This window comes from Chanos chanos, chromosome 6 (assembly GCF_902362185.1).
Source record: "Chanos chanos chromosome 6, fChaCha1.1, whole genome shotgun sequence".
NCBI lineage: Eukaryota > Metazoa > Chordata > Actinopteri > Gonorynchiformes > Chanidae > Chanos > Chanos chanos.
In genome coordinates this window covers 17,143,472-17,165,777 of record NC_044500.1, presented here as the reverse complement: position 1 = coordinate 17,165,777, position 22,306 = coordinate 17,143,472, and the positions used below count along the sequence as shown (strand labels likewise).

Here is a 22,306-nt window from a genome sequence, read left to right as displayed (position 1 = left end):
TTGTCTTAGTGAGGACACTGTTCATTCATTTAACCAAAGCTATGGTTCTAAATCTACTTACAAGCACAAGGCTAAGACATGGATGAGAGATGGTGCTTCCAATGTAAATAAATCTAAATGAACAAACCCACACAAGCTTGGCCAAGCTGTTATTGGCTGATGTGCTTGGCTGGTACTGGAGAAAATGGTGAGGCAGAGTGTGTGTGTGTGTGTGTGCGCGTGTGTGTGCGTGCGTGCCTGCGTGTGTGTTGGGGCTAGAGAAGGATTGTGAGGCGGTGTTTAAAAGAGGATTTAAGACACCACTCACAGGCTCTGGTCTTGACAGGCCTTTTTACGGACAGGGCTGCTCTAGAAAGATCCCGAACCTAAATATTCTGCTTTCGAAACTTTGAATTCTCAACGTGCTCTCTCCCGCTAACACACACACACAGACACACACACAGACACACACACAGACACACACACACACAGGTGATTCTGCCAATTACAATGTGCTTCTTCAGTCTCACCGCTGTTTCCCTCCACGCATACATTATTCAACCTGGGCGCTGTACCATTCCTGACTAATTCATTCTTCAACAACAGTGGCATTGATTCAATTTTACCATCTGCCAATTTCGTTGGTATTACACAACTATCAACTTTTTTTTTTATTTTTAAGGCATCCAATAGAGAAGCATGTAGGCGATTGAATATGGAAATACAGGCTTGCTCTTTTCTGCAAATCAACCCCTGTGGTTTAATATGAAATATGCATTTTGGTTATTGACTTGAAATGAATATGAAAAGGCACTGATGAAATTTTGATGATGCACAGACAGTAGCTAGCCTTCAAGACCTGTATTGCTAATAAAGTAAGCAATGACACTTTGCTATGAGAATTAACTATAAGTCTATGAATTGTCTGGGCCAGTTTTATTCTTCGAGCAAAACTGATCAAAGTACATAGAAATATTTAATAAATAAATTCAAGAGCTGAACAACTACTTCACCAACTGTCTGTTATAAAGCTCACTTCTGAAAACAGTGAGACTTGTTTGTGTGGTTAGTTTGCACTGTTTGTGTGTAAGTCACGAGTAGTTTGAACGACAGGGTTTCAACCACAAAAGCCTTCGGAGAATCAAATTTAATCTTGCAGTAGTGCAACCAGTATCATAGTCAGTGATTAGTTAAGGTATTTGTAATGCACCAATCACAGGTCACATCACTGGTTTTTGAAGTGAAAATAATGTAATTCTATGCAAATAATATTAATAAACCTGGCCTTAACTGAGAGAGATGTCATTTAATGTTATCTATAAGTGTAAGAAGAGGCCAGCCATATATCTTCAGACAGGATTCAGCGTCTGTGACATAATGTTGTTAAAGATTGTTTTAAAAGCACATCAGAATTGGCACCATTGCCCTGACAGTGTAATCCGATTGGGCCGTGGTAAATGAGATTAGATTGATTTTAGTGGATAATGACTACAGGGCCTGGGAAGTGTGGCAAAGAGAGAGCCTCACGAGCCCGTGTTTCATTCACTCAAAGGATCTGAAAGGACGTTAATGGCCGTGGGGACGGGGGGGTGGGGGGGCGGCGGGGGGTGTCACTGAGCCTTGCATTTACAGGCAAAACATACTGTAATGGACCTAGAGGATAATACATCTCCACGAGTTTAGTTGAATTCCGGTTCATTTATTTAGTATAAATCATATGTCTTACAAAAAAAATCTCTGCTGTTTCTCTACTCTGAAACTGAAGGGTAAGATTTCTTCCTGTAGTAAGCCAGGCGAGCAGATGACCCAGAGCATCGGCCCTTAACTTACCGCCCTTAAGGGTTTCTTAGGGCATGTCTCTTTCAGACAGATCCATCACTCCTTTCCATGTTCTGGTCCTGAGCCCCACCTGCTCTGAAACTACAGTCTCTTTTCTTTTCGACACTCCACAGAAGCGGTGGAGAACTCTCCGCATCGCCATTCCTGCCAAATTTTCCTCGGGTCCCTATGAGACGCCCCTGGTTTTAATACTCAAATGTTCACGTGTTCCTTAAGACTTTAATTAAGTGAATCAGGGTGAGTTAGGCTGAGGAGTATGGCTGGAAGATAAAGCTTCAAACGGAGCACTGTTTGCCACTGCTCGACAGAGTTCTCTTTTCATGGTCATTGAGCAATGCTGGAAATGAGACAGTAGCAGAAATGAACAGACGGAGAGGAATGGCAAGCTGGGAGCTCCATGGTGAGACAAAACGCAACCCACCTTGTGCACATTCATCACACATAGGGTTTAATATCAAGAGGACGCGGAGCTGTTTCACTGCCTATTGACTGACTGGATATCAATGGAGCGAACTGCACCGGGCAATGAACCAGCTGCGAGATCCTGCACGCTTAATCTTTCAAGCTCATACATTACAGACAGGAGTCAGTACCTTCGTATCTGACGGCTATGCCGGTGGATGTGCCGGAGCCGTCTGTGGTGAGCTCGATGAAGATGTGTCTGGAGGAACCGATGATACCCTCGTTTGGCAGGTACTCCACCTCGTACGAGTCGTACAGCGTAGGAGAATCAATATGGTACCCATTTTTGATGAGGAGCCTGTAAAAAAAAAAGAAAAAGACAGACAGACAATAAGGCAGCAGTCACTGTCATCCACTCTGTACCAGCTATTTATCTCCGATTATTGGCGGAAATGATGAGATTCCTATAAATTCAAGTCCCATCTTTTAATAACGTGCATAATAATCGCCTACTACTATACCGAATAGCTTGAGCAGCGAGTGACCTCATTAAAAGTCCATTTGTTAGTGTTGCCTCCAGAAACGGCAGAGACCGCTAATAAAAATAACTTAATCCCCCTTCCCGAAAACCCCAGAGTGGGCTCTAATCGGTCTCCGCATTCACACAAGGGGATCTTATTATCCTAAATTATATTAGAGGACCTCGAGTGTCTTATCCCTCTGTCCGCTTCCAGAAATTTCCATCCATCTGCACATTGACGCACGCATGCAGATGTTCCTCTAATTCATCTTCCTCAGCTACAGAATCAACGTCTCAAAATTCCCTGAGGATGTCACATGTAACATTCGATTTGTAGTCATGAATGTAACTGTAGCACCACAGACAAGATGCGTCAAGCGCATCACTCTCAGCTGTCACTCTCAGAACATCACAACATCATTCTCAGAACATCAAAACGTCACTCTCAGAACTTAAGAACGTCATTCTCAGAACATTCTCAGAACATAAGAATGTCGGTAACGTGTCACTAAAGAGTGTCGACGTCGGAAGAACTCAATTTACCTGTCGTCGTCCTCGGCGAGAGCGACCTTCTCAAAGTGGATGTGCAAACGATGGTCCTCCGGAGCTTCAAGCACCCAATGGCATGTCAGGTTGTTGCTGTAGTTGCTAGGGAAACCTGGTGACACAATGCGGCCCAGCGTGGCGTTTCTCACCATTCCCCCACAGGCTGCTGTTGGCGCCACTCAGAAAAAAAGGGACAGAGAAGAAGAGAGAGAAAAAAAAAAAAGATCTTGTAAAACACAGTGACAAGACAAGGTACTGTAGCTAAGCCTGCAGATAATTTTACATATTTAAATAGGTCTGAGCTGCCAAATGAGATGGACAAACTAACTGAAATCCTCTCCACAAAGGTCTTTCATAATTACTGAAACAAAGAGCTTTAATCAGACGGACGAAGGGGAAATTCACCTGTATGCGCCTGTGTCTGAGCGTGTGTTTGTTCAGACGGGTGGAGATTGAGGTGGAGTAGCGCGAGTGTATGCAGTATCATGGCTGAACAGGTAAAAGGTTAGCCGGGCGAACGGAGCGTAATTAAAACGGAGCAGAGAGCTGCCGCTCCCTGGCAGTCTGCCCGGAGCGAACAGTAATCAGAGCCTGGCAGACGTGCCGACGGTACGGGGCCCCGGACTGGGGCTCCGTATTAGCATGGGAAAGAGCAATCAGCCTCTAAACTGGCACGTTTACACACTTTCACCCTGATCAATTCAGAACGAACAAGCTTCACTGGTCAAATCAGAGAACGCGGCTCTCCGTTCGCCTGCCTCCCGCCTGCCCTGGGGGTACCCTCCACCTCTTCACCGCTCACACCGCCGCATGTCTAAACAGCTAAATGAGATCCTACATCACATCTCCCTTTGCGCTGCAGGGAGGGAGGGGGTGAGAAATGGAGGTTTGTGTGTGTGTGTGTGTGTGTGTGTGTGTGTGTGTGTGTGTGTGTGTGTGTGTTGGGGGGGGGGGGGGGGGCTTAAAGACTTTCTGAATCAAAGATGTCGATGTTTGTCATGCAAGAAGGAATGCCGACGGACTCCGGGGATCGACTCAGGCACATAAACTGCAAAGCGAAAAAAAAAAAAAAGAAAAAAAGAATCCCTTATTTATGCAGTGGAGACGCCAGACGTGTCTCTGGGCCGTCACACTGCGATGCCTTCAGGGGGCCCCGCGTGTTAATATTCACCACCTAGTAACACAAACACCGCTTTTAACACCATTACAGCAGAAATCAATGATCAAACCCCAATTAACTTTAGAGCAGGGAGAAGCTTTTGCTTTGGGAGTTACCTTTAGTCAAGTTAAATTGCATCTGTGTGGACAAAACATTTATACAACGAAATTGTTGTTTGGTAGACAGGGAAATGTTCAGGATTCAGCACTCAGTGTGAATGCATGAGGTGACTTTTTTGAGCCTGTTTCTCAGAGAGACACACTGTGAAAACATGATGGTCTCTGAACACCTTTGGACTACTTTCTGGTGACATCATGAGATGATGTGGTGAGTAAACCGACAAAGACAGAGGCAGCGGACAGAGTCTGGCCTTCCGTACACATACGGTATGCAAAGATCTCGAGAGACGCGGATGGGTTTCTTCAAGTTTTTCTTTTTTTTTGATATTATATATAGGGAAAAGAAAATTCAGTCCATTTCATCACTTCTTTTTTTCTTCTATATGTTTTCCACCAGGCAATGAAATATTTCTTAACAGACAATGAGAGATAATTCTTAACATGTTACAAGTTAATTCCTCCTCAGTATCTGCCAGTTGCTGGAAATGAATGTTCTCTCTCTCTCTCTCTTTCTCACCAAGGCACTGGGGCTCGCTTCCACTCCAGTAGGGTGTGGTGGCGTTGCGACATGTGAGGGTCGATGGTCCTTGGAGCTGATAACCGGTGAAGCAGCTGAAGTAAGCCTCTCCTCCAGCATGGAGACTGGTCACAGACACATCCCCACTGGCTGGCCGCTCAGGAAACGGACAGCTGAGGATAAAGGCTGCAAAAATAAACAGGAGAAAGAAAGAAGCCCAAGACGATGAGAAAGAGAAGTAGATGAGCATGAAAAAATAAAATACAACAAATACAACCACAGAAATCTGTATGAACACTCTACTAAAACTCTTAAGCCTGAACTACTGATTACTACAAATTACCAAATGATTTACTGGAACTAATGACTAATTTCCAGTCCAGATACTATACCTAAAGCACAGCATCTGTACTGGAAATATGGAGGCGAGTCCATCAGCGTTGGATTTCGATAGTTTTAATCTTACAATTTACACTTTGGTATTTGGCAGACGCTTTTAGCCAAAGCGACTTATTCTAGTGGACTCATTAATGTGACGCATTGGACCCAATTTTTCTTAGTTGTACGCCATCTCTAAGGATCTATGACCAAATGCATGTCTCTTGTGTCAATCCAGCCCTGCTAAAGGAATATGACCCCACTCTCATTGAACATGACGTCCCCCGGAAAGATAAATAAGCCCAAGTTCGCTACATGGCCCACATCTCCTTTCCCCCAAAAGGCTAGACTCTGGTGAGATGCGTGGAAACAATCATTAGTGGCCTGAGATGATGGATTAGCCTCACATTGTCTCTAATGGCAGCACTAAAGCAGACTTTCTCCCTGCCTGCCAGAGAAAACTGTCCCTGCTCCTGTGACTACGACACTCATGGGGGACAAGAACAAAAACAAAACGAAAACAAAACAAAAACAAAGAAAGGCTGAAGTAAAAAAAAAAAAAAAAAAAAAAAAAAAATAGGCTGGCCCTGTTTTTTTTTTTCAAATTTGAAAAAAAATTCCAGACGGAACAACGGAAGGACGGCAGATATGCGCAGGCTGTTTTCAGAACTACAAAGAAGGAGCCGGTGGAGATCAAACATTGTGTTGATTGGTTTTTCTTTTTCTTTTTCTTTCGCTCCAACACTTAGTGAACCGTCTGAGAGAATTTGTGGAGTGTGGGGTGAGTCAGCACTACGTTCGCATTAATGGCCTGACACAAAGAGAGCAAAGAGGCTGTGTAGAAGACTCGTGGGAGGCTGATATGAAACAGAAAAACCGTGATGTTTAACAGATAAGGACTCAGCGCATATTCAGCCCGAGTCTCATCTCTGTGTCCTGCGCTTTGAGGCAGAAATAAAGCTCTCTGATTCATGCTGACTCGCTTTATGATTCACGTCTAGTAATAGGGTTGATTTATGTCTTTAGGGCTGCACTGTCAGTACAGTTCATGGCTCCTCTAAAACAATTTAAAAGAAAAAAAAAACAAAAAAAAAAAGGTTGCAAATGTGAAAGAAAGTCTACAAAATAACAAAGGATAGCACATCCTTGGCTGTTAGCGTTGTCCCTCTGCTATGCAGCCAACGCAAACCGCGTGCCAGCGGGAGCTCAGCACAAAAGCAGTCTGTCAATACATTAAATAGTAATTAACAGCATGAACACTGACTTTGGCTTCGATGCCACTGTCTCTCAAACCCTACTGTATTCCCCCCTTTCCTCGTGTAAAAAACAGGATCAAAAAGCCACTAGCCTCCCCCAGCTAAGCGTCGTCAGGCTAAGACCATTAAAGGGAGGGATAACTAGGAACTAGATTTAAATCCGAGAAGTTGAAATCCCCAGGCTGGAGGGATTTTGATCCGAAAGCCCTATTTTTTTTTTTTGTGCAAAGTGTAGGCTTTTAAAAATCAGGGATTTTTTTTTAAAATTTATTTCATGAATAAGTGTCAGTGCTATTGTTGAGAGTTTGTGCTCTCAAGCAAATCCAGGCATCTTTGTAAGTGACTATTTAACTAAGAACAGCTTCACTACGACCCCCCCCCCCCCCCCACACACACACACACACATACACACATACACATACACACACACCGCCCCACCTCTCCCTCCCGAAGGATTTGTTTGCAATTTATAACAGAGATATTTTCTAAGGCTCATTCCTCCTTGTCTTGCTGTAATTGTCTGAGCTCTATCTTTAGTTGTTGGGATTCATAACAAAGCTCAACCATCGATTTTGTTGCCGGGGGAGACGGCGGAAGCTGAGGCGGGAAAAAATAAGTACCGGTTTAAATAAGGTGATAAATCAGAAACCTTTGACCTGGCTTAAGCTCTGTCACACTCTAGCACGATTGGACTGTTAGCGTAGAGATATAGACTGCAGCAGACCATTCATAAATCTGATGTTACGCGTTCCAGTATGATCTCAGAGCAGTTCCCATCCTTCAGAATGGTAAGCATGCAGAGGGCTTTGAGAGAGGGCTTCAGCCAGTGAATTGCATCGGCCGAGAGCTATCCTCCAGCACAAGAACTTCAATTACACTAGAGGTGAGTAAATAAGAGCTAGAAAAGTCAAGTACAGTACGATCAGCGCGGCATCACAGCGGAGACACTACTGTCCTTTAACAGAGAGAGCAATGTATATCACCATAGGAACTGAAGCAAGGTTTGCTTCGGTACTTCCCTGTATTGGCTCTTGAGACATAGTAGCAATTTTTCAGGCGTTTGATGTTAATTAAACTGAACTGAGCTCCCAGGGTCACACCCCCCCCCCCCCCCCCCCCCCACCTGGTATTGCTTCCATGCAATCCATATTCCCCTTATCAGACAATAAGCCAATCATCTTGCTCTTTTTGTGGCAGTATTGCTCCTTTGACAAATTCATTTGATTTGGTCTCTAACCTTAGGCGGCTGCTGTTATTTGTGGAGAGCCTTGTCAAAGCAAATTAATGTTTTTTTTTTTTTTTTGCATTTTTTCTCTGCACTCCCCCCCTTTTTTTTCTTCCAGCTTTTTGTGTCTGCCATTCCAGAGATTGCTGTTCCTGAAAGAAGCAAACGCTTGATAAATTGGTGCGTTTTTGTTTTTTTTTTTTTTGTCATTGCCAAGCTGTGATGCACTAGTTAATGGTTTTCCATAAGCTTCAAAAGTCCACTGCTCATAACAAGTGATTTCCAGGAGTTTAAACAACCAAATATTCAGGGCCTGTGGACTTCAAGCACACTGGGAAACACTTGTATCTACTCTCAGAGTTTGTGGGCTGTGCTGGGTTTTTCCTTTTTTTTTTTTTTTGCGGGTGTGGATTTACAACCCTGGTTCATGCGGCATTTTTATTCTCCATCTTGTTCATTGTAACCCTGAGTAACTTTTGTAGCTTCACCAAGAAGCGCTTCTCCTGCACATTTCAGGAGATTAATGGTGATACAAAGCCCTGATCAGGTTTGAACGCTTGAGGAGGCTGTGGACCTACCCCCGCTGATTTGTCTATCTCATGTAAAAAAATAAAATAAATAAAGAGCCAAGTCAATGTACCAATGCAAAGGGGGTTCAGCCGTCCATTTTTATTTATGTTTTATTATGGGTGTAGGAGCATGGTGGCCTGGGCTCCAGCGCCGACATGTTGATGTGATATTATTACTCTGCCGTTTCTGTTTCAATTAGACTAACACCGAAGGGGAATCTGGAGGCAGGCTTTATGTGAAAAAGTCCCTTTGGTATTAAATCACTGGCTCATGCCTCCCGCCGCTCACCAGCAACCTTACAGCTTTAAAGGCCATAAAGACCCATTGTTCTGCTGGGGAGAGAGATGGTGACGCTACGGCAATTGGCATCATGGAGAATTAGCTGGCACTCCGTCGGACAGCAACAGATGCAATGTTAATGCGTTCCATTAGCCTTCCTCAGAGGAGGCCCTATGGAACGGACGGAGAGGCGCCAACGGCGCGTGCCAAGTCTTCACAGGAAGCTTGGTGTCATATCGAATGAGACTGGGAGATATCCTGTAATGACACGACACGTGAAGAGAGAAGCTGTGAGGATGAGGGGCTGCGTCAGCGACGCCGTTCAGTAAAGCTGGTTGTTGGTGAAGACTGATTTAGCGTTAGCGTACTCCATAGCAACAGGCTACACTGAGAAGGCTGGGAGCGTCGTTTTAATCTTCGCAATAAAAAGGAGGGAAAGCATGCAGAATTATGCTACACATTACAGTTTTAATGTATCTGAGCAACACTACTAGAGTTATGCCTATGCGGTACATTAGATGTAAACAGCTAAATGGACTCAGACATGATGAATGTCCCCAGAAAGCTCCTTGGGAAAGTGAGTATGGATCAGGGGCTACCTACAAACATCCGCGTCAGTGGTGCAATTAAGGATAAGGAATCACATGCCAACAGGATAATTGTTTTTCCTCCCTTTACTCATGGCTCTCTGCTGGTTGTTGATTTAGCTGTACACACACACACACGTACACACACGAAAACCTTGAGTAAATACTGTGTACAGATGAGGAACATATGACCATGGGCGTAAGTTTGTTTTGAAGTGCTGGGGACAATGACGGGTTCGACGTGTTCACACCTTTTTTCAGTGGGCCGTATACTGATGTAAATGGCATCCCTTTAAGGATCAAAAAGCTGCTTGCACTTTTTACGTGTGTTACAATGCTATAGAGTGTTTTGAAAGTCACTTAGGTCTGTACCCGACTCTGAATTTTGTCCATTGAGTCGGATTTGGCTTTTCAATACGAATATTTGACTATTCGTTCCTTTTTTTCTTCCCAAATAGACTGGCAATCAGAAAATCTACTGGCCTGAGTTTCAGTGTTGATTTCGACCACGTTGACATGGTCAAATGCAACAGAGTCATGGGGACATAGTTTCGAGCATTTAAAAATCAATGAAAGACAGCTGCATATGATGCAAGATTTGAACTGCGGCCTATTTGAATTGCCGACAAATAATGTTGGGCTATGGATTTGTCGAAATATTGAGACAGGCAGCACACATGTATTTCTGTTTAAATCAAGTTCTTCTAATCTTTTTTTTTCAATTCAATTTTAAACAGTAAAAACAGCCAGTAGCATAAATTAATAAACAAATGAAACAGTTTAAAATAAATTCACGAGATTGTCCGCTGTAATATAACTTCTTGTCTTCAACAGGATAGACTTATTAGGCTGCTGTATTTCTCTTTCAACATAACACGTAAATCTTAAGTGTAAGTGAATAAATAAACAAATTAAAGACTTGTAATTAAAGATTTGAGATATTTAAGATGAAAAAGCAAACGTTTGTCTTCAGTCTCTTTATCGATAGCCGGCTATCAATAAAGTGGTTTGCCATGTTCGATGTTGTTGAATGATAAGCGAACTCTTGCATACAGAATTTGCATTTAACTTTGTTAGGGCTGTCCTTCAAAAGTTCGAAATGTCGCCATACTTTAGTCTTCTTCTGAGACATGGTTATAGCCACTAGTTTACCAACCACTCCACCACAGGTTTCAGCTTATCACATCAGCTAATCATCGCATGTTGTCATGTGGATTTTTTCTTTTAGCAAGTGTGCCAGCTAGCCTTGCTAGAGCATAAAAATATATTTATGTTTCCCCTTATTCATAATTCCTCGCTGAAATGTTATCCCTGTGCGTTTTTGTAAGCTTCTATCTGTTTTATTCTGTCATTGTAATGCACACTGACAGACAAAAAAACAAACAAACAAAAAAAAACAACTGCTGGACTTGAAGAATCTCAGTCGACTGATGGGTCTCCGACTGATGATTTGACTCGTCGACTTTTAGAGGGCAGCCCACACATCACTGTCATATAAAACAATAAAAAGCTTAGGCTAACTTAGACATGTTGGTTATGTGGCTTTCATATGTCTGTTAAGCACACCACCTGTGTTTCCAAATAAGACACTGACTGTGTTAGACCTATGCATCGCTACTCTAAGCCATATTGCAGCACATTATCTAAAACAGGCTATAGCCTAACTGTGCATTACTAGTATCTTGTTACAAAACACCGCTTTAAGAAAACATCATCGGAAGAAATTTACATACAAAATCATGTTTCCAGACTCTGAGAAAAATCAAATACGTTTTGTGGTCACCAAACGAATCAACCTTTGTATGTTTTCTTTTAATTGCTAATTCGTAAATAATCAAAACCACGTCTGAAAAAGTGCGCTTTAAGAAGGCACATGGGTCATACATAAAAGAGTGCACAGCAGCAACGTAATTTTGATTTAGATTGACCGATCAGTAAGCATGTTCAGTTCGACTAACTAAAGGCTTTCTGAAAGTGGTGGGGACGAAATGGGTCACGACAAAAAGTGGTGGGGACCTGTCCCCAGCGTAAATGTATATGACACACTGGGGAATCTCACGCCATGTTAAGAAACACTGGGGTATGAAAGGAAAAAGGGAGAGAGAGAGAGAGAGAGAGAGAGAGAGAGAGAGAGAGAAAGAGAGAGAGAGATGCATACTGTGTAATTAGTCCATCAAGGTCAATCAACATGGTGCCAAAAGATCAACATGGTGCAATATCAGGAAAAAGCAGTTACACAATACAAAAAAAGGCTCCTTTTTACATTCCAAACATTGACAAGACTTGGTACAGCACAGTTCAACAGATCTGACTTTGTTATCTCCAACATTGACTCTGGGTGGTCTTTGATAAGGTTGGAGAGACCAGCTCTGACCACAGTGTCAGACTGCTATAACAACAGGTCAGGGGCTACTGGAACTATTTCTCTTCAAAAATACTGCTCTGTGTGCGTGTGTGTTTGTGTGTGTGTGTGCGTGTGTGTATGTGTGTGTGTGTGTATGGTGTTCGTGTGTGTGTATGGTGTTCGTGTGTATTTTCACGCTCTGAGTGACCCCACAACAGCATAAATACTCTGATAAACAGCTGTCCTCATTCCCATTCTACACATGCCAGTGCATGCAACTCAGGAGAGGAAAATCAGCTGGTGGCATGCTGGCTGCTGCCTCCAACATTCTCACTCAATCCGCACCGGAACGCTGTCTCGCTAACTGAGATGAATTGTCTATTAAGACTCCTGTATTTTACATGACCTGATGAAAAATGCATCCTACTTTTCACCGGAGCATTAATTATGGAGCACAGAAGGGACTGGGTTTGTGCCTGACTCATCAGATCTCATTCGGACTAATTGCGTGTGATGGTGGGCACGTTCTGAGGGGACAAAGACGCGTGAGAAACTTTCTCCAGCCAGACAGGATACCACACCACCTTTCATAAAGCTGTCCTCAAAGTCATGAGAGCAGAGACAGAAATACCAGTTACTCATGAGACACAGAGATACCTCACGAGGTATCCTACATATAAACATATCATTTGAAGGAATTTCCTGTGACTTCTTTTTTGTGTAGGACTTCTGGTGGTCTCACCATAACGTGAAGAGGGAAACAAAAACAGATACTAAGACCCAGTGTCAGCTTTATAAGGACACCTGCCGACAGCAATTTCAATGGAAATAATATTACCCAACATTTTACCATTTCCACTGACACATTAACAGATAAAACACTGATATGAATAACACACACACACACACACACTAAGTGTAAGGCTAGGCTGCCATGCTCTTCCTTTCATGGGTGCATTAAAACATAATTCCGGCTATCTAAATGTCCTGTTTTGGCATATCCCCTACTAAGCCAGTTCTCAAATATAATTTCACGAGAGAAAATAAACTGGCGGTTGCTCTCGACAACCACAGTTAATGGCCTCACCGCTGTGTTTTCATATGACCTCTGTTAATGATGTGGGGGCGTATGAAAGGGTCAGTAAATGACAAAACAATGAAGTATCTCAGCATGTCCAAGCCTCACTGATGGCTTTGGCACGAGGCGAACTTCAGGGGGGGTTCGTTTTTTGATGACTCTGAAAAGTCCAAAACGACACGACGGATCGACACATAATGTCATGCGACTTGACTGAGGCGTACTCGAAGCTCGCAACGCGGCTGCTTTCACTCAGCGACATTACGCTGCCTCAGACAGAAATCTCAGGTGCGTCGGAGTGAAAAATGACCGGGCGCCGGCTAATTCGCACAGCTATCGACCCTCGGTACAATCAGACAGAATTTGACGCAGGGACTCAGACGACGAAAAAAGAAAAGTGAAAAAAAAAAAAAATCGTTGAGCCGCCACATGACGTCATTGGGGCGCAGGGTTAGCCAAGGTTAAGCCGCGCCAAATTTGCTCAGGGTCATTCTCTCGTTCTCGCCGGGTTTGATGGCCAGGCACCTCTATGTCTGTCATGCTAATGTCTCCGCTGCTGTAGCAGACCTTTATCAGAAGCTCCCAAAACCCAGATGGCCTTTTCATCAAGTGCTGATATGGCTGCTCTCCGCAGGAGCAAATGAATTTCTTCACCTCTCCCGGCTTGAGGAATACATTTTTTTTCGCCATGAGGCTAACATTAATTTCTGGTAATTGCCTAAGACTCTCTTAATGAATTGTGCAGCTAATAGCAGAAGGGCAGGTGGTCGTTGCTATCAGTTCATACAATGTGAGAGCCCTGCCTGTTCCCTTGAATACCTTCAGCTTAATTGAGTTTTATGTCACTTGCATTCCATGGCCTTTCGTTTTCAGTAAAAATAAATAAATTAATTAATAAATAAATATTACAGTTGTACATTAATTGAAAAGATTTTGATAAAGCTGCCCGTACTTTGTTATTAAATTACGGAAAACGCTTCAGCTTTAATGACCTTTTAATAAAAGTGTAATAACTCATTACCAACAAGATAGTACATTGACTCAGTCAGGAACAATGTGACTTTTTTAATAGGATTCCAGCAAGTCTGTGATTAATAAGTCTCCCAATTTCTTAATTTTTAATTAAAGGATTAAATGAAATAGTTTTTTCCACCAAGGAATTATCAACAAAGCCTACTGTACAATTTATTTATGCAGGCTCAGCCAGACGGTTACTGCGACTGCTGAAACAGACCACTGGAACCTTTTCAAAAATAATCCTCGAAAATGCTATGATATTTTGAGGAGAAAAAAAAAAACGTAGAGAGCACACGCGATTAAGAGCACAGATCTGTTTAAAAGTGTTAAAAGGAATTTTCCCTTTGAACATTTAATGGTGACACAGTTTTAATTATAATGTCACATTAAAGCTATCGTAGGCTTGAGGAGTTGCACGGCAATGGGTGGAAAAAAATCCCCAAAAAACAGCCCAATGTCATGCACAGAATACTGCGATAGTCTCTTCTCGCCTTTACTATATCTGAAGGAATGACAGTTATGACTGAGGGTTACTGAAGGAGTGCTATTTTCATTAAGTGGGAAGCATGAGGAGGACAGAAATGTCCTGCTCTTAATCAGACAGTGAGGATGTGTGTTTCAGGGTAAGGCTTGAGTGTCCGTTGTTCGCTCGCTGAAAGCGTCTCCCGTGATTTGTTCGGGAATGTAAGGGCCACGTTTGTCACAGAAAGCGCTGGAAACCCACGGGGACAGAACAGCTCGCAGACAGACACCCTGACAGCACGCTCACACACTTGACAGCTTATCCCATTGCTCGGGCATTTCCACTAAAACCCAACATCAACGTCTCTCTCCCCCCCCTTCACTCCAATAACCTTCCGTTCAATCTCCCACCTCACCACTGCTTGTTTCAATTGCTCACAATGCAAATGACAGATTGCCAACACACTGGGTTTGATACAAAAAGACATGAATTTGTCTCCTGGTGCAAAGTAAACAAAATGAGAAAACTGCATCAATTGTGTTTTGGGAGTGAATGCAGTGTGTGTGTGTGTGTGTGTGTGTCTGTGGGTGTGTGTGAGTGTGTATGTGCATGTGCAGTATTGCCTTTTCATACAACACATAAACCACTCTGGGGAAGCAATTGTGTGTTTTGTAAATAAACGTGACACAATGACATTTAAAAAAAAAAAAAAAAAAAATCAAATGGATTATTTTGAGCTGTGGATCAATTCACACAAAAGTCTGTCTGGAGGCAATTAAAGACAGCACAAAAGTGAACTCTGGGATGCTACATATGTTTGTGGAGATACGATTCACGTATTGAACTGAATGTCAACCTTCATTCACTCTCCTGAAAGAAAAGAATCTGCCAGACATAGACTTTCCTCTGTCAGATTCACTTTGGAAAACAACCTTTAAGACTCCTGATGGAGTGTGTGTACAAGCATACATAACTGTGAAAACCAATCCATCACTGAATAACTTAGAAACTTTATTTTCCGTCTCATAAGCAAAACAGATATTTGTCCCTGCTTCATATGGCTTATCATGCTAAACCTTAACAGGTATATTTAAAAAATAATCGAGCATATTGAAAAAAATACAAAAGTTCTAAATCTAATCAAGCTGCATACATTGCGTGGGTGAACGTGTGGTTTCCTGTGCTTGCTAACGCTCTCACTAAAACTCGCATCTAATCCAATTGTTGCACACATCTGCGCTAATGTACGGCTTTTGCCACAACCGATAATTAATGCAATTTGCCAGAGCTTTGCGTCATCACTGTTATTTTTGACTCCAAAAGAGAAGGCAGCTGCTCACATGAGAAATGGAAGCCATGGTTGCTGTAACCCGGACGACAACATCCCGGCATTTGCGTGGCGGGTAGGCGCGAAGGTCAGGCGCGAGATGCGATCGCTACGCTACATTCATTAATACATTTACCTACTCATTTGATGACAATAGGAACCAGTGGGGGAGGTCAGCGGCTTTGACTGGCTTTAAGGTTTCATCAAAGCTGTTTCATGGCGATGATTTTGCGGTGACAGCTACGTGGCTAACAAACTGGAAATGAGCTTTGCCTGCAGCAGCAGGACCCTGAGTGCGTTGGCTTTTGAGGATATGGCAGAAGTGCATACACAAGGGCTGGTCTTATGGGGTGTTGTGTGTGTGTGTGTGTGGGTGGGTGTGGGGTATCAATCAGTGTCTTACAGATGATAAACAGAACTAATTCTTTCCCAATCCCCCATCATCCCTCAGATACCTTGTGGAGGAGCGCTGACCTGCTCTGGGAGTCCCACACTGCGTGTCACAAGTCTACTAATTGGCTTTGAGGATTCAGGCAGGATCTTGAGACACTTATTACGTCTCTAATAAATGACAGTCTCGGCTGCACTCCACCTGCTGTGCCGTCCCCTCCCCTTACCCCACCGTCGCCACCTTTATTAAATTACTCTTCAGAAGCGAGAGCACTTAAGATTTGATTGTGGCATGTTTCCCTTGTGTGGTCGCAGATTTCTTGTATGAAAGTGACACTGCTGGAGGGGATGCCCTAGGGAGCTGAGTGGATTTCTGAAGACGTTTTGTAAGCAACTAAACCCACAGCTGTGGAAAGAGAGAGAGAGAGAGAGAGAGAGAGAGAGAAAGACGGTTGACGTTTGTGTGAGAGAGGTGTTGTGTCATTTCAAACATGGCAGACCTGATACTTTATTTTGATGGGCTGAGAGATAGGGCTAGAACAGGGCTATGTTCAGATATTCATAGTCAGAGCTACTGGTGTATAAAACAGCTTAAAAGACACACATATGGCACATTCTTCAAAGGTAAATTCATCTCAATAATTCACCTTGTAACCGAATAGAATGAACGCAAAGATGCTGCCTATTTAAATGTTTAATAAAAGACAGAATCTTCCTTAACGTTAAACGAGTTGAAAAATTATTATCAAGAATCACCAGAAACTACTATAGTTCGAGTTATCTCTCGTCAACCATGATGGGTTTCATCGATGTTTGTCTAGTATTGTAACAATTTGTCATGGGTGCCATACCACACATGACCACCAGGGACAGATATCCAGATACAGTCTGTGTCACACTGGGCAGGAGAGGGAAGGTTCTGGCTAGACTACTAAGAAGGGAACATTTTTTGCAGAAGACTGTAAGCTTGCGGAGTACAGGTGGATGTTGGTTTGGATCACCGAATTCAAGGGTTCATGCTAAGCTTAGTCAGAGGCTGAAGTGACAGAAGAATCTATGTCTGTTAGTCTAAATCTTTCACCTGACAGTTGACACCACCTGACACTGGTTTGGGGTCTGAGCTTCATTGCGTCATTCATCTCCACGCGACCTCTGGATTTGTAAATAAAAAGGTCCCAAGCTATGATATGCGGGTAGGCACAAAAAGAAGTTGCCGTCATTTGTCATCTGTCTGTGTGAATGACAGGACGTGGACTCCGCGGGGGGACGTTGTCTGTGCTGACTCCCCAGTCACCAAAGCCTCCATTTACAAATCAGTCTCTCTTTCCTCCTGATCAAGCTCCACGGACCAACCAGCCAATAACACAGACTACAGATAGGTTGCCACCAGCAGGGAGTGTGAGGTCTTACGCTAAAAGGGCTAATAAAAGTGAGACTAGCTACAAGTACTTATTACACTTCCTATGTTCTACCTAGGAAATAACGAGTAGAGAATTACTTGAAAGCATGTTGGCAAGCTAACACTTACCATTATGAGCTAGGACGAGGTCTTCATCATCAAAGTCATCACAAAATGTAAGGAATGTGCCTTAGTTTAAGTCAGGCTCGTTCATACTGTCAAGTTGTTGATTGACTTCCAGGAGTGGCTCGCAAACAAACCTGAGAGCGCCTGAGAGATGATGACTCTAGCCCCATTACCTTCCACCTAAAAGCCATTTGCACGCAATCACTGCTCTTAGAACAATGTGCCAAACGTAAGACGCACATAAAACATTTAATAATATCCCAGCTCCTCCACACCTTGTGCCAATTTAGATTTCCGCCAGAAATGAACTCTCGATGCTCAATGTCTCTTTCACTGGTGTTCTCTGTAGTGTGATTTGCGTGAGGATTAATTATCATTGTTTTGCATTGTATTTTTGGAATAAAGACACAAAAAAGAGCTACAGAAACGTGCACAGTTTTCAGACACTTAACAAAAAACAGCAAATGAGAAAAGAAGGGAGAGAGAGAGAGAGAGAGAAAGAGAGAGAGAGAGAGAGAGAGAGAGAGGGAGGAAGAGAGCACAAGACATAACTTGTTATCAGACTAGAAGATGGAGACAGTTTGGTTTCATTAATAGCTGTCTCAATGTTATGCAGGAAGAGAGCATAAAAATTAATGTAGCAGAAATGTGACAGTCTCAGCCAAAGGTGGAATTCACATAAAGGTGAAATACCGCCCTGACAGTAAGGGACTTTAAGCGGATCTGACACCTATGCTGCTGAAAGCAATGACTTTGCAAAATGTCAGAGCACCTTCTGGAAGCCTCTGCCTTTGTCCTATGTTAACTAGGGTGATCACCGACACTGATCTGCTGAGACATGTAACACGAAGAAGGTCAACATTTGCACTACATTATACAAATGATGCACAATTATACAGATGGAGGGCTGTGTGGACTCCACTGTCTGCCTGTGTTAGTATTCTTGTTATCCTGCATTCTAATGGTGCAGTCGTCTAGAAAAGACCCAAGGTAATCCAAGCATAGCCCAGACTTTCTCTGTCTCGCTCTCTTTTTTCTCTCTTTTTCTCTCTCTCTCTCTCTCCTTCTGTCTCTCCTCCTCTTCATGAACTTTTTGACTCTCTAAGTGAACACAATAAATTTAACCACTTGTATTAAAGAAGAGTGGAAGGACTTGGATCTAATGGCAGACATTTGAAAACGTATTTGTTGTTCCTTTTCGCCCAATATCTTTCCCATTGTCTGACAAGCCATATTTATTTTAATCTGTTAATCGAGCGGTGCCTATCCCGTGCTAAGAGTTGCAGGTCTGGGCATTCAGGTTGATGCAGAGAGAAGATGGCCCTTTTTTAGGCAAAGCATGTTGGGTAATTTGTGAAAACCAAGAATCGTGTAAACTGAAACCTGGAATTACAGGACCCATTAGTCTTTCAACCTCTCAAAAGAGGTGGATAATTAAAAGGAAATTAATTATCCAGACTCTGGACTGCAGCGTGTCCATCTCTAATCAGATCTGTCTCTTCCTCCACGCTTCTCTGATCCAAAGTTCCGCACATTACTGCGAAGGACAAGGTGATCTTGGACCTCAATGAGATTGCGTACTGCATCACACGGCCAATCTTTTTAATGCTGCTGTTCCAACGGTGACTGCACATTCACACAAACCTAACAGATGAATGGTGGTTAGGTGGGAGTATGCTGGGGGGGGGGGGGGTGTCTGTGTCTGTGTGTGTGCGCGTGTGCGGGGGGGTAGGGACGGTAGAGCTTAGGAGAGGTATGTGTGTAGTACATTACAGATACCACACTGTTTTCTTCAGCAGAAGACAGATAATTCAGTGGACTGACTCTGCTGATTTGGCACAGATCCTCACCTGAACTTCAAGGTTGGCCTTTCAGCTCTTCATATTTTAATAACAAGAGATAAAGATGTAGTTGTGCACAACAGTTGAGGCCAACGCTATTGGGTGAAATGTAGCTGTGTGAGAAAGGGCAACGCTATTGGGTGAAATGTAGCTGTGTAACATTTAAGGACAATGCTATTGCCTGAAACGTAAGTAATTATATTTAAGGAGAACACCACTGGCTGAATTGTACCTAATTAACGGTAAAAGACAAGACAATTAATTGAATTGTAGCTTGGGAACTGGCTTTAAGTGACTGTAATCTCATGCATACTAAAATTCTATTCAATAAAATATATACTGCTTGGGTAAAAGTGAAGTAGTGCCCAGATTGATAGGCACAGTTTTAGTGAGCTGGGTCATGCTGAAAGAACTGTGTGAAATCAAATGAAACCAGGGCAGAACGGTACAATACGGTCTGGTATTACAATGTTACAGCCAACTTCTTCTACCCATGTCAGATGAACAATTTGAGTCATAATCTGAGTGCTGCCAATGTAGCCATCCAAGTCGTGAGCAGAAGAAGCAGAATAATTTCTCCTCTTGCTCTCCATAACCACAGAGGAGTGTGGGTGATGCAGGGCAGGAGACATCTAGACACTCTTAACAACACGACGTACATCTTCTTCACCCCATCAGTCAGCAGCTGTGCCAAACCGTACTGCATTTTATACCCACACATTTACTAGGATGCTGTAAAGTGAGACATTGAGACAGATAAGGCCACAGGATCAGCGAGCCAAAGTTTAACGTCACGCCATTAAACTCCTTTATATCGACTTCTCATCAATGCCGCAAATTATCAAGTTTTTCATGCAGAGAGGCAGAGAAATAAGAGGGATATGCAGGATCACAAATGGAAAGCAAATGAGGGTACTTTAGGAGGTACTGATATTCAACTCCTACAGCAGTGTTGTATGTACCTATGACTAACCAAGTCATATAACTGTCAGAGAGAGAGAGAGGGAAAGAGAGAGATGCTATACTGTATCTGGTTTATTCCTGTATCTTTAACATTAAAATGATATGCATGAATGAGTGAATCATTTGATTTTAAACAATTTTGTTGAAAAGCATGGCTGTAATTAAGATGACCTCACATTACCTCATTATCAGGTATTTCTAGGGATTCCTCCTCTTTTGAATAATGAGAAAAACAGAACATCTTTCATTAAACAGTAAGGGTTTACTGTAAAGCTGTTAAACACAATCAGACATTGAATCTGTGAGGTTCACCATGAAGTGGTTAAAGAGATACGGTGAATTTCTTCTTAAACAGAAGTAAACAGAAGCTTACTGTTTACTCCTTTTTAGCATCTGAAAAGGAGTAAACAATAAAACAAAGAGAAAGAGAGAGAGAGAGAGAGAGAGAGGGAGAGAGAGAGAAAAGAACCAAAGAGCAAAGACAACTCTCCATCCAGTCCACTCCTGCCGTGGCTTCCGTCTGGATTGATGTCAGGAAGGAGATGCTGTAAAATCTCGGCAGGTTGCCTCCCCTCTCCTCTGGGGTTAATCTCCAACGGGACAGCAGCGCGGCGGGAGACAAACGGCTTTTCTCTCAGTCACTACGGCGCACTGCTGACTCCCACAGAAAACACTCCTTAACCACAGCCTATAGCCACAGAAACCCCGTGCCCACGATGGTTACAGCGCCGTTTCCAATCAATGTAACACATCCAAAACAAACTGGAACACACAGCGTGTGTATGGATGACAGGTGTTGTCTGATACTCATGACAACACCTTTCATAAACCTTTATATACTCATCATCAACGATACTAAACTGTGTTCACCTTGCACTTTTTTTTTTTCTCCTTTAAGTTTGTTTCCAACTCAAACTCCTCGTCTATTTGTTTAGTCTGCCGAATATTCTCCATTTGACATTCTGTGGCGAGAGAGTGTGAGTGAGTTGCGCACTGTGCTGTAACGGAGACTTTGAGAGGCATGGCTACCGCTCCGTGACATTTGAGCTGTGAGCAAGGCTCAGAGCGATGATGGGGGTGGCGTCCTGTCGAAAGGCCATCCCGGCCCTCGCCCCCCCCCCCCCCCCCCCCCCCCCCCCCGGTTCTCCACTCCTCCACTCCCAAACTCCACTCCATCAATCCTGCCTTGTTTGTGTTTAACCTTTACCTCATCTTGAGGAGGAGGGGCCCCCTTGCTTGCCCTTTCATTTTGATCTGAATTATTGAGAGGGGACCTAAATCTTTAATGTGTTCCGCTCCAAAGTAGCGTTGCCATTTAGGCTCGCCTTCATCCATCAAAAAAACGCCCGCCCGGTCTGTTTTGCAAGCGTGTGCTTATGCGGGGGGGGCGGGCAGACGGAGTGGCATATGTGGTCGGTATAGGTTGGCAAGCACAAACTCATTAATGATCCTCTGTTAGGGTGGCATATCTTACACCCGCTCTGCTGCCACTCACTCTAGGTCCTGTTGAAACGCAGTGTATTGCTGACTTCTTGATTTTTCTCTCATTCTCTTATGTTAACACAACCCTTCTCAGACGAACCCAAACTTTCCAAAGTGTTTCTGTTCCTTTATAGGCCTTAAAATGCCTTATCACCCAGAAGAAGACTGGCCTCTTTGTTATGGCTGTGGAATTGAGTTAAGCTTAAAACGACCGTTTCTTTTCTCTCTGTACACATGTACCAATTACGAATTGAATATTACAGAGGGATCTTTCCTTTGTAGAGTGGAAGAGAGGCTCTTTGAAAAAAAAAATAGAAGCGCTGCAATCACAGTGGGACATAAACATCAAACTACAGTAATTTTGCAATTCAAACCCATTTCTCTAAAAGTACAATTTTAACAACCATTTTGGTCGAAAGCACAAACTGAAGAAGATGAGAAGAAGTTTTTCTCCCTCCCCTTTTTTGTGGCTTGAAATGACTTTACCTCATTCTAAATGG

The 22,306-nt window shown here is 43.1% G+C and overlaps 1 protein-coding gene across 1 annotated transcript in view; it reads right to left on the bottom strand.

The window, feature by feature from the left end:
* The window catches only part of sez6b (seizure related 6 homolog b), a 130,560-nt gene that overhangs the window by 19,184 nt on the left and 89,070 nt on the right, over positions 1–22,306 (bottom strand). Inside the window, exons 6-8 of the mRNA XM_030778118.1 lie at positions 5,082–5,267; positions 3,284–3,452; positions 2,412–2,578 (exon numbers count right to left, since the gene is read on the bottom strand). Coding sequence (XP_030633978.1) covers positions 2,412–2,578; positions 3,284–3,452; positions 5,082–5,267 — 522 coding nt within the window. The remainder of the gene's footprint in view (positions 1–2,411; positions 2,579–3,283; positions 3,453–5,081; positions 5,268–22,306) is intronic.